Consider the following 12749-nt stretch of genomic DNA (forward strand, 5'->3'; position numbering starts at 1 on the left):
CATTGACAACAGGTGTACACTGACTGCAAGGGTGCTGTTCAGGAGTCACCCAAAGACTTAGGCTACGTTTAAATGATAACGGTCTGAACAGAAGAGTGACATCACGTCTTCACTTTTTATTCCATGTTTGGACAAGTGTTTTGGAGAGGAAATCTGCGCGCATCCGGTGATGTGTGTGTGTGTGTGTGTGTGTGGAATTCGATTGGGTATGCATGCCAGGCGACTTGGTGGTGACACTAGGTGGTGATGTATGTGACGTAAAAGCATATGCGACCTGAGCAGATCTGACCAAAGTTTTGCGTCTTGGGCACTGAAGACGGAAACGCTATGGCGGAGCGTATTGGTTTCAGATTTTTCCATTTTTAAGCCCCAAAAATACATTATCATCTAAACCAGGGTGTCAAACTCAAATTCACAGAGGGCCAAAGTTAAAAACTGGGACAAACTAAATATTTATTGAAAAATCTGCATGTTTTCTCTTCTTTCGAGATATGTAATATTAAACCTTTTTCTTATTAAAATAAATCTGTAATAATAGTTTTGCTTAAACATTGATTCAAGAACAAGCATAATGAAAAATAATAACAGAATTTTAAATAAATAATGTCTCTACAGCTCTAATACACATTTGATATGATCTCACGGGCCAAATATAATTATATCACAGACCAAAATTTGGTCCCTGGGCCTGACGTTGACATGTCTGGTCTAAACAAAAGGTACTTCCGATAAAATATTTTGGCGTTTTTACCCGCAAGCATTCTCGTGTACTCAGTCTTTAAAACCGATGTTCCCACCCAAAATGACCTCTGTCTCACTGCCATGCTGCCACACTGACCTCTGCTTCCTGCCACTCTGACCTCTGCCATACTGACCTGCTACACTGACCCCTGCCACCTGCCACACTGACCCCTGCCACTCTGACCTCTGCCACACTGACCTCTGACCTGTGCTCCCTGCCACACTAACCTTGGCTGAGTACAGTTATGGGTCTGTGGTTGCTGGACAACGTTTTTTAAATCAGTGGGCATGTGTTACCTCGTGATATCGGGCTGCCTTTGTCAAACATGCACCACTGTTGTTGTAGTTGGTTTAACATGTATTTGTGTCTATGTAAACCCACGATGAGGGTTTACACGAATAACTCGATCTTGCAATGCTGCCCAAACTTTCTAAAAAGCAAAGTCTCTTCTCTCATATCATCAACTCATATAATTTCCTTTTGCATTACATTTTTGACACTGAAGTGTGATTCATAAGCAGCATTTGTTTTATTTTTTTACATTCTAATAAAAATATGGAACACATGGTTGAAGACCACCTAGCATGAATGACCACAATCAATAACCTTCCTAAGGCACAGCATCTGCTCCATTCTATTCCAGTGTGAAATCTTTCCAATGAAACGCTCCAAACACGATTCCATTACAGCTCCAAGCCCGTCGCGCTGCCCACTAAATGAGCTGTGATGGCACTATGACAACGCCATGTGCAAAAACACTATTAGTATGTGAATCGGCGTGCTGTTTATTATCGGGATATCTAAAAAGTAATGAATACATCACTGGTGTCTAGTCATGCCGAATACAGACCACTTCCAATGTGCGCGCTTTATCCACAATCCCACCATTTATGCTTAATAATAAAAGCCGCTGGGAAAGAAAACATTCAAAATGCAAATTGATAACCTAGCGACCAGCACTCTACCTCTCTCACACAGACACACACAAACACACACATACACACACACACACAGACTCCACTCATTGGGAACACACCCAGCCTGATTAGATATGGGACCAGTGGTGGAAAATCAATTTTGTGAGATTCAAACCACTAAGGCAAAGAGGCAAATGCTTATCACTCTATTATTTATTAACCACCTGCTATAAAAGGTTATATTGGGTATAAACAGTCAATTGAAATGCAGAAAAAAATAATTACAGAGCGTATAACATTGAATAGACCCGCTTAGATGACTATGAAACTCTTAAGTGGACTGAAATAAATAAAGAGGGTTGTAGAAAATGAAATAATGCATAAACAAATCGATAAAATTCAATATTATGGGCACAGATAGATGCATAAATAGCCCATTGTATGATTTTATATTGCAGCTAGTTAAGATAATGAGACATATATTAAGCCATGTACCCAATTTTAGTCAAAGATAGTTGTATGTAGTTGTGAAGGCATGGTTCTCACACAGCACTTAGACTGGATGAAATTGGCTCTTCATAAGATTTTATTTTATTAATTAATTTATATTTGTTTTTATATTTTGTGATTCTGATTCTCTTTCAACAGAGATGTGGCCAAGTTAACAGTCAACACAATCAATACACAACAATGAAATCACACAATAGCACATTATAAAAGCACTTGCATCTCTCAATAAAAACATACACGCATCTTATTCACCACACGTTTTACAATTTAAAAATACAGGTCCTTTCACTTTTTATTGATAAGGGACACATGTATGGTTTGAAGACTGGTTCAGAGCATCTCCAAAACTTGGGGGTATTCCTGGTTTATCTAAACTGGGCAGACTTTTGCCTTCTGTAGTCAATTAACTTTAAAGCTGATAGAAAATACACAATAAAGTAACAAAATACATAGGTAGTCAGTGACATTGTAATAATAATTTAACATATAAAAATGTGGTATAACGTGGCGTGGCATAACTTTCTTCATTTTGCCATATATCCTCTCACTGAAAAAAACAAACAAAATGACAGCCATTTATTCCTTTTAAATATTAACACATTGTTCTAAACAGGTATAATTTTGTATTAAAGGTCCTATGTTACACACAACTGATTCTTGTGAGCTTTAGCCGTGTTATATAAAATATACCTGGAGTTGTTTTGTTTCATTCACACGTTTGACTAATCCTTTATTATTGTCTACATCTCCAAAGCTTAAAATGGTTTTCTAGACCTTGTGACGTCATGTAGTGGTAGTTTTCAAGTTGACTTTTACCTTTAGTTCAGTAAAATTGGGCAAATCCAGGGCTGCAATCATCCCAGTGATTTTAGTGAAGGTGTATGGACTTTAAAAACACAGTGGAGCACTTCTTGTACTACCACATGACATCAGAAGGTGGAACAGAGTATTTTATGTTTGAGAGGAGAATTCAGCCTAAATATGCAGGGTTTGTGTGTTAAATATGTGTGAATGAAACAAAAACTGCGGGTATGTTTGTGATGAGGAAACAACATTATAACATAGATCAGAAAATAGAATGTTTAAATGTTACGACTCACCAAACAGAGGATGCATGATGACGTATGCGTGAGTCTCATCACTTATCATGCTTTCTGGTGTTATTTTCCTGCTTGGTCACAAAAAATACTTAGATACTATAATAAAAACAGAACAAACTTAACATGTGAGTGACATTACTGACCTGTCAAAGCATTTGACTGTTTGAAAAATAAGAAACATTTGTCAGTATATTTTGTGATTTCTATCACATATTTGACACTTTTTCTTACTTTTTGTCTCACCTTTTATAAAGTATAGCAGCACTAGAAACAGAACTAGTGACAAGATCCCAATAGCCATGTATAGCGCCACATATGAAGACTTACAGTCTGAAACTAAGGATCGAATGTTATTTTCACTTTAAGTTTGGGTACTAGGGGCAAGCTATATATATGCCAAAAACTTTGTACTATTTAGAGCATAGATCTTGTTTTTTTTTTTTTTCCACAATGCATGTACATTTAAAGGTGCACTTTGTAGCTTTTTTAGTGTAGGGTCATCACCTGCTTTTCTTCATGGAGATATTATTGCTTTGTCTAGAATGCTCCACACCTTAGATTAAACCTATCTATCTCAAGGGACACAACTATTGGCTACATTACAGGTCAGATCTGTGAAGAGTCGCCCTTATTCCAGAGGTGGGACCAAGTTGTTGTTTTGCAAGTCTCAAGTAAGTCTCAAGTCCAAGTTAAGTCCCAAGTCAAATACAGGCAAATCCAAGTCAAGTCTCGACTCACTGGCCCATAAGTCCAAGTCAAGTCCAAGTCATCTGCTTTCAGCTTCAAGTCATTTCAAGTCTTTAAACCAAAGTACCAAATATATCTTAGATTTTTGCAGTTTATATGAATTTTAAAATAACTTGTACTTTAAAAAATCATATTATATTTATATATTTGTATTTGTAGAGTATGTAAGAGTTGTAGAAATGTATTTTTTTTCCTTTTAAAATGTCTTGTGTGAATCATTATGATCAGATTTCTGATTTAAAAGTGCTTCTCAAGTCTTAAGTCACAGGCCTAAAGTCCAAGTCAAATCCCAAGTCACTGACCTTCAAGTCCAAGTTGAGTCCCAAGTCTTAGTCCATTTTATCAAGTCAAGTCTCAAGTCCTAAAAATAGTGACTCAAGTCTGACTTGAGTCCAAGTCACGACTTCGAAGTCCCGACCTCTGCCTTATTCACAAAGAGAATTATTGTATTTTTACAATATATATATATGTATTTATACAATAGAGACGCCCATAATGAACAAACCCAAGATAGATGTTTTTATTTTAATGTCACACCATGGACCATTCCTGGCAAAACAATAACATCTCCATGGATACAAACAGATGACAGACATCCCACTAGAAAAGTTGATCTATTGATACTGTTTTAAGGATGCAACTGAACTTCTACATTGCAGCACTCAATAGCAATATGACAATTTCATCAAAATAGCATATTGTACATGGGATCAAAACAAGATTGTATTTTTTATCATCATTTTGCCCATCCCTGGTTTCAGAGTAATTAAAATATTGCACTGCTGCCATAGCAGTTAGCCTAAAGTTGGTGTATCTGTAGACTACTTTTGCCCATGCTGTAAAAGTTACTTCATGATCGAGAAAAACTCACATTCTGAAATGATGACAGAATTGCTCTTTTCAGTCTTCACCAGTCCATTCCAGCCATAGCATGAGTAGACTCCACCTTCATGCACAGTGATTGTGTGGGATGACCTCCATATTAACATCTCATTAACATCACTGTTATGGTGCACCACATATTGGCCTTCAAAATCCTCTATGGAACAGTTGAGCATCACTGGGCTGGTATTTTGGGAGACTGTCAGCAGAACTTTACGTCTTCTTTCTGCAGGGGACATAATGTCAAATAATTTAACACAACACACAACTCAACATATACTCTTTTAGATCAATGATATATTTTAAATACACAATAACGGGGGTGTTAGAAAAAATATATTTATTTCCTAAACTTTTTTTCTGGGGACCCATTTTTTAAAAGTCACAAAACTTCGCGACCCAAGTCAATAGACATTTATCATAAATCACAAAAAAAAAAAAAAAGGTGGATTTGACCATTATTGAACATTAATGAGGATATTTTATTGTTGACGGAGTGATCGTGTCTCTCTGAACTATTAGTAATACTCAAATTTTAAACAATGAAAAACATTAATTGAACCAGCAATAAAAGGATCCATAAGTCGCCTATTTGGAGATTAAATGTAGCCCAGTTCTTTTTCTTTTCAACATTCAAATGGACCAGCAATGTTGGAAGAAAATAATCAATAAAATAATTACAAAAAGATTAGAAATCATACAAAACATGTCGTAACATTTCAACATGTGTCAGAGCTGTATATTGCAGACCTACATGCAGATCGTAAAGTCTTTGGGAAACAATGATTTAAAGGGCCCACATTACTGTATTTTCTGATCAGATGTACTTGGAGTTGTGTTTTGTTTCATTCACACATGCAGACAATGCACAGTTACGCTTCTCTCAAACTGAAAACACTCTGATCCACCTTGTGATGTAATGAGGTAATCCAGGAAGTTCTACACACCTTCACTAGAATCATTTGGATGATTTCAGCTGTGAAATCAAAATTTTTTTCTAAACAAAAGGTAAGAGGTTAACTTAAAAACTACCACTAAATGACATCACAAGGGGGAACAGAGCATTTTAACCTTGGGGATGTGGACAGACTAATAATAAAGGATTACTCAAACATGTGTAAATGAAACTAAATTGAATTCCAGGCATGTTTTTGACATTCATTTGACAGTAATAGTAATAGTGCATAGTAATAAGGCTCCAGTGTTACATGGACTTTAATTTATTTCAGAGTCAGTGTAAAAATAAAATCATGTACTTTTGTAGGAGACTTCCAAAAATGGCAATATATCATCTTTGTTATCAGTACTGGGGCATATGATTAGGGGTGTCAAATTATCGCATTAATTGCGATTAATTAATTACAGTCATATTTAGCGCGTTATGTTTTTTAATCGCGTTAATCTCATTTTTAATCTCTAACTTTACTGTTTCTGTATGTGAGTTGCTTTATTATAAAATCAGTTTTTATGTGTTGTTGGGACAACAACACACACACACACAAAACACATTTATACATTTTTTTTATTTCGGTAATTCCACTCATTGCCGGAAACCCACACAAAACGCGCGCAGTAAGAGCGATGTAAACGTCATGTTCACGTTGGCGGCGTCAGTCGCACAATGGACGAGGTGGAAGAGCCAGTAGAACAGAGGCAGCAGTGCACAGGGAAAAACACATTCGTGTCTTGGAAATTATTCTCCCAACATGAAATATAAAAGAAAAGAACAAATATAAAATCGCCTACAACTTAAATGTCACTGGTGAAAACAACCTGCATAGACTCATGATGTCTGCACTACTGTCCTATACACACACACACACACACAAACACAAACACAAACACAAACACACACACACACACACACACACACACACACACACACACACACACAAACACACAAACACACACACACACACACACACACACACACACAACACACACACACACACACACACACACACACACACACACACACACACACACACACACAAACACACACACACACACACACACACACACACACACACACACACACACACACACACACACACACACACACAAACACACACACACACACACACACACACACACACACACACACACACACACACACACACACACACACACACACACACACACACACACACACACACACACACACACACACACACACACACACACACACACACACAAACACACACACACACACACACACACACACACACACACACACACACACACACACACACACACCTTCATCATCGTCATTAACCTGAGAACGCGCGGATCACGTTTACTTCCGTAGTTACTGCGCGGACGCCGCTGTCCTCCCGTGCGCCGCGTGTGGACCTGTTTTCTCGCTACGCTGCGTAAACCGCGCTTCCTCCTGTGCGCCTCTAAACCAGAACTAACACCAAGACTAAAACCGGGACTAACCCAGTCCATGACTAAACCAGGTCTAAACCAGAACTAAAACCAGAACTAAAACCAGGTATAAACCAGGTCTAAACCAGGACTAAACCAGGACTAAACCAGAACTAAAACCAGAACTAAAACCAGGTCTAAACCAGGTCTAAACCAGGTCTAAACCAGAACTAAACCAGAACTAAAACCAGGTCTAAACCAGGACTAAACCAGGACTAAACCAGAACTAAACCAGAACTAAAACCAGGTCTAAACCAGGACTAAACCAGAACTAAAACCAGGACTAAACCAGGACTAAACCAGAACTAAAACCAGGTCTAAACCAGGTCTAAACCAGGACTAAACCAGGACTATACCAGGACTAAACCAGAACTAACACCAGGACTAAAACCAGGACTAAACTAGGACTAAAGTAGGACTAAAGCAAGTCTAAACTAGGACTAAAACCAGGACTAAAACCAGGTCTAAACCAGGTCTAAACCAGGTCTAAACCAGGACTAAACCAGGACTAAACCAGAACTAACACCAGGTCTAAACCAGGTCTAAACCAGGTCTAAACCAGGACTAAACCAGGACTAAACCAGGACTAAACCAGGACTAAACCGGAACTAACACCAGGTCTAAACCAGGTCTAAACCAGGTCTAAACCAGGTCTAAACCAGGTCTAAACCAGGACTAAACCAGAACTAACACCAGGTCTAAACCAGGTCTAAACCAGGTCTAAACCAGGTCTAAACCAGGACTAAACCAGGACTAAACCAGGACTAAACCAGGACTAAACCGGAACTAACACCAGGTCTAAACCAGGTCTAAACCAGGACTAAACCAGGACTAAACCAGGACTAAACCAGGACTAAACCAGGACTAAACTAGAACTAACACCAGGACTAAAACCAGGATTAACCCATTCCAGGTCTAAACCAGGACTAAACCAGTGATTTCATATATAAAGCATTTCTCTATCAATAATATTTTTCATATGGTTAAGGAAAGACTGGACTTTTTATTGTCTTTAAGTAGACAAAAGTTATTATGTTCAGATTTCCTCGTCTTTACTACTTTACAGCAAACAGTTTCTTATTCATGGAGACTTGGGCTCAACAGCCAATTTGGAGACATTTGTTAAACAATAAATGACTTTATAAAGTCACTTTTTTTTGTTCTATATCAGTCTTTTGATCTGCCACAATAATGTAATAATGAATTTAAATGAAAATACCTCAAACTGAAGGCTTTTCTCAGCAATTTTTAGGTGAGATTAAAAATAGATTCATTAGATTCATTAATTACAGATCATAATTAATTAATCTCTCTTTTTTTTTTTTTTTATCGCATGACAGCACTACATATGATATATTGTTTGGTCACATGTGAATCATGATCACTTGTTTGATATCAATATTGTGATTTAAAATATCCAAAATATAAAATAATAATCAATAGATTATACTTTAACTACACAGCAGACAAGAACATGAAAACTTAAACCAAAATGTAGGTAAATACAGCAAAAGACATAACTACTGTATACTTACTTATTATTGTCAGTGCCGTGGGTGTGATCTGTACTCCTTGGTCTGAACAGGAGTACTTCACACTTTCCTTTGGTTTGGTATTTGTTATTGTCAGGGAATGGATGACATTAGAATTTTGTGGCAGGGGGGCTCCACTTTGGTTTTTCTGACAGTTGAAGTAGACAGTGTCTTCATAATAAACTGTCGTCTTGGGATTAGTCACATCATTTCCTTCCACAAAAAAAAGGGGAAAAGAATTTGGATTGAGTGAGTGAATTTACAAATATTACACTAAGTTCACAATTTACTAGGTCACAATAACAAAATATGAAATGTTATATACTGCTGACGTAAATATAGATGATAAACTGTACTACTGAAACTAATTTATGCTACTGACACACTAACCCAAGAGCAGATTTAAACCCTAAAAACTATAATCTACAATATTTTTAGAAAATCAAGAGCTGCAATTAAGAAATAGTTCTTCATTCAAACTTTCACAGCCAAAAAATAATGTCCCAGTAGTACAAAGAAAAAGTATCAAATATTGACCGTAAAATTATCTTGTTCCATTATTTTTCTATTTTATTTGTATTTGTACATATACATTTATATAATTATTTATTATCTGACACTGGTCTCTTGCTATTTTTTTGCTACTTCCATTTCCTCTTTGTTATTATAAAAAGTATTTTGATGCGTGAGCTACTGTGTCGAAGTGTCCAAGTAATGTCCCTTGTCGATCAACAAAGTTTGTCTATGTCTAAGTCTAAGACAAGTCTTCAAGTTACCTTTTGTCATCCCCGTGAGGACAGCAAAAAACACTGAAATAAGAAGAAAAATTATTGTGAAAAAATAAATAATTAAATCATGTTTTTGTATTAAATATTTTGATACTTACAAATCAAGTCAAGTGTCCAGAGCAGATTGCAGGCCATCTTCACATCGAGCACTAAACTTATCAAAATGACAATATAAAAATTGTCTTAAAAACAAGAAGAGGGGAAGTTTGGTTTGTTGGGTGATTTCCATGTGTTCATATTCTAACTCAAGCGAACTTCCTTTTTCTGACCTTGAAGAGAAATTCTTTCTATGAATTTGTTCAATGCCAAATAAGTCCACAGCCTTCTTGCTGATTCAGCCACACAGTTGTGATACAAATCTGGTTCTGGTCTTTCTTCCCATGAAGAGTAATTGCTCCGTCTTAGATATCACTATAGATATTGTTATGACAAAACCTATAATGATGCACCTTTAATGTAGTATGCACTCATCATTATTATTATTTTTTTTTTATTAATGGTGGACTGGGCAACCTTTCTAATGCAGGGACTGCTATCTACTTGTCTCCATGGAGATGTTATTGCTTTGCTTGGTATGACATTAAATATACACATCTTTCTTTCATATTTATTCATTATGGGTGTTTCTATTGCTTAGAAATACAATAATTCCTTCTGTTTATAGGGGCACCTCTCCACCGATCTGAACTGTAAGGTAGTATTGCAGTAACATGCTTGTCTCCCTTGCGACAGGTAGTTTTAATCTATACTGTGGAACATTCTGGACAGAGCAAAAACATTTCTATGGAGAACAAGCAGGTGGACACTAGCCAGGCTGGTGCCACCTAGTGCCTCCGCTCAATTTCATTTCTCTCCAGTGACTAGCTCAGGAATCGGAATACACAAGACGGTTTGCAAGAACACCGGAAGTGCGAGTTTAGGCACCAGCCAATTAGCAAAGAGTCATACATTCTGTGTTGGCAATGATTCCCAAGATCGAGGATTTAAAGCCGGAACAAAGAGAATGTTTGGTGAATTTTATCATGGGGAAGACATTATTGTCCTTCTTCCTACAGGATTTGGGAAAAGCTTAGTATACCAATTAGTCCCGTTAGTGGCTCATTACATACGTCACGATCAAATAGCAGCGACTGGTTAAATTAAAAAAGTACCTACCTACCGTCAAGCAAACTAATTCTAATGCTGTGAGGTCAGATGTTTCCAGGAAGTGAAACCAGCTGATGAATCAGGCTCGTTGGATACAGCCCTATACCTATTTTTCCCATGTATTTGACCAAAATGAGGTCCAAATATGTCCTCTGTGTACTGTCTGCATCTAACCATGAAGCGTTTTATTATTTAATACTCAGGAAGTGCACATTAGCATGCTAGTTATTCTTAGCTTTACTGTGACTGCAAAACACTCTTTATTGTCACCAGTGACATCAGTTCCAAACAATAATGTTGAGACAGAATTATTTATCTAATCACTAACACTTGAGGACACAGAGGAGGGAGGCTTTTGTCCTGTGTGTGTTACTGTCCTCAAACTGCCCTGACACAGATCTGCTGACCCTACCAGACCAGTGCTCCTGTTAAAGTGGACTGAGACTTTTGACAGAGACACAAAGGCAACTGAGAAGCACAGTGAAAATGTTGCTGCAGCAAAACTTGAATTTTCCTTTAGATCAATAAAAGTATATCTCTATCTTAAACCCGCCCTTTTTAAAATATGTCTTCTATTTGTTTATCCATTTTTAAATATAGGTGAATTATGTCTCAGAGAGCAATGGTAGAATGAGGGGTTTCTCATATTTAGAAGGCCTATATGTGTGGATAAACAAATAAACAATACATGGCTTCTATAATAAAGTGGTGTAACATCTGTTGCTATTATTGTGGTAATCCTGGACAAGAGCGATGTAATGAGTCAGCTCCTAGAGGGAATACAGACCTGCAGTTAAAAGCTTGTGTTCTCATCTCAAGTAATTGGTGAAACCATTTATTCCCATTTGGCAGAAATATAATCACGTCGACATATGTGCCTGCTCAATATCAGACTAGTATCAGATAGAGCCATTACTGATGCATGTATTCATATGTCTGAGCACACGCAGGGGCCACGGGAGACACTGGCACAGCGAGATTTGATCACATTGTCTATATGGTAAAATTAGGAGATAAAGTGATATTAAAAAAATCACAGAAGAAAGAACGTAAACAAGAGAAGATATTAAAGCTTGTTGTTGAGGTATATACTTCATAGCAATTTCAGACAAACTAATTTTAAAGAGACAGATAGGAATTGGAAATGGACACAAGACATCATTTCCCAGTGAGCCAGAGTGTTGGAGACATGTGAAGACACTTTTTAAAATATTCTATCCAGTCCTTGTATTTGCAGAGATCACTGGTGCTAGGCTAGTGCATGTCAATGGCCATAGTTAGACTGACACTAAAAACAGTTTTACGCACTCCACAAAACACCCGAAGCAAATCTATTATTACACCAGACTGTCGATGTGAATGTCTGTGTTGATAGAATAATGTTGAAAATAAAACTAACATTGCATCGCATGAATTGTTGCATGTTGAGGGACTATTTTCTCAGTAGCATCGGAATTTTACTTTGTCGGTAAGATAGGTGCTAGGTGATATCAGTCCACTTCTGCCAAGCTTTCTATCAGGAAGTACAACTCACTGCTGCTCAGATATAAATCCTTCAAATGCAAGGTTGGTTTTACTTCTAAAAGTACTCTATTGACCTAGACATTCACATAGATGATCTGTGAATCTAAATATTTTGTGGAGTGGGTAAAACTGTTTTTAGTGGCAGGAGAACTGTCACCATTGACATGCACTAGCCTAGCACCAGCGACCACTGCAAATACAAGGACTGAATGGAATAATTAAAAAAGTGTCTCCACACGTGTTCAACACTCTGGCTCACTAGGAAACGAGGTCCTATGTCCAAAATTCCAGACTGTCACTATAATAAAGGGATGAACAAACAAAAATGAGTAAAGAAAACAGAGCTGGATGGAATGTCAAAAAGTGACTTTTGCCATTGAAATCCACCATGTTTGAAGCAGTAGTGCAAAACATCCATAGGGAAAGATACATTA

The 12749-nt window shown here is 37.2% G+C and overlaps 1 protein-coding gene across 2 annotated transcripts; it reads right to left on the reverse strand.

Annotated features, from left to right (window-relative positions):
- Positions 1–1972: 1972 nt before the first annotated feature.
- Positions 1973–9820, reverse strand: LOC129407682 (uncharacterized). 2 transcript variants are annotated; one of them, XM_055149532.1, is made up of 8 exons: positions 9744–9820; positions 9634–9666; positions 8861–9070; positions 4888–5124; positions 3513–3605; positions 3413–3428; positions 3270–3337; positions 1973–2716 (listed from the first exon to the last, which is right to left on the reverse strand). In XM_055149532.1, the coding sequence occupies exons 1-8, from the start codon at positions 9778–9780 to the stop codon at positions 2694–2696; spliced, it is 717 nt and encodes a 238-aa protein (XP_055005507.1). In that variant the 5' UTR covers positions 9781–9820; the 3' UTR covers positions 1973–2693. The 2 variants fall into 2 exon arrangements, with proteins under 2 accessions (XP_055005507.1, XP_055005508.1); XM_055149533.1 differs by lacking the exon at positions 3513–3605 and having other exon boundaries at positions 9744–9795.
- Between the last annotated feature and the right edge of the window lie 2929 nt (positions 9821–12749).

This window comes from Boleophthalmus pectinirostris, unplaced genomic scaffold (genome assembly GCF_026225935.1).
Source record: "Boleophthalmus pectinirostris isolate CB_2022bp ecotype Guang Dong unplaced genomic scaffold, ASM2622593v1 HiC_scaffold_13, whole genome shotgun sequence".
NCBI classification, from domain to species: domain Eukaryota; kingdom Metazoa; phylum Chordata; class Actinopteri; order Gobiiformes; family Gobiidae; genus Boleophthalmus; species Boleophthalmus pectinirostris.

Bases quoted from the DNA above. Each gene is read 5' to 3' on its own strand.
- LOC129407682 (XM_055149532.1), bottom strand. From the start codon at position 9,780: ATGGCCTGCAATCTGCTCTGGACACTTGACTTGATTT. The intron at 5,125-8,860 runs GTAAGTATACAG...TGTCCCCTGCAG, and splicing joins CACGGCACTGACAATAATAA to AAAGAAGACGTAAAGTTCTG. The intron at 3,606-4,887 runs GTGAGTTTTTCT...TTCGATCCTTAG, and splicing joins TTCTGTCATCATTTCAGAAT to TTTCAGACTGTAAGTCTTCA.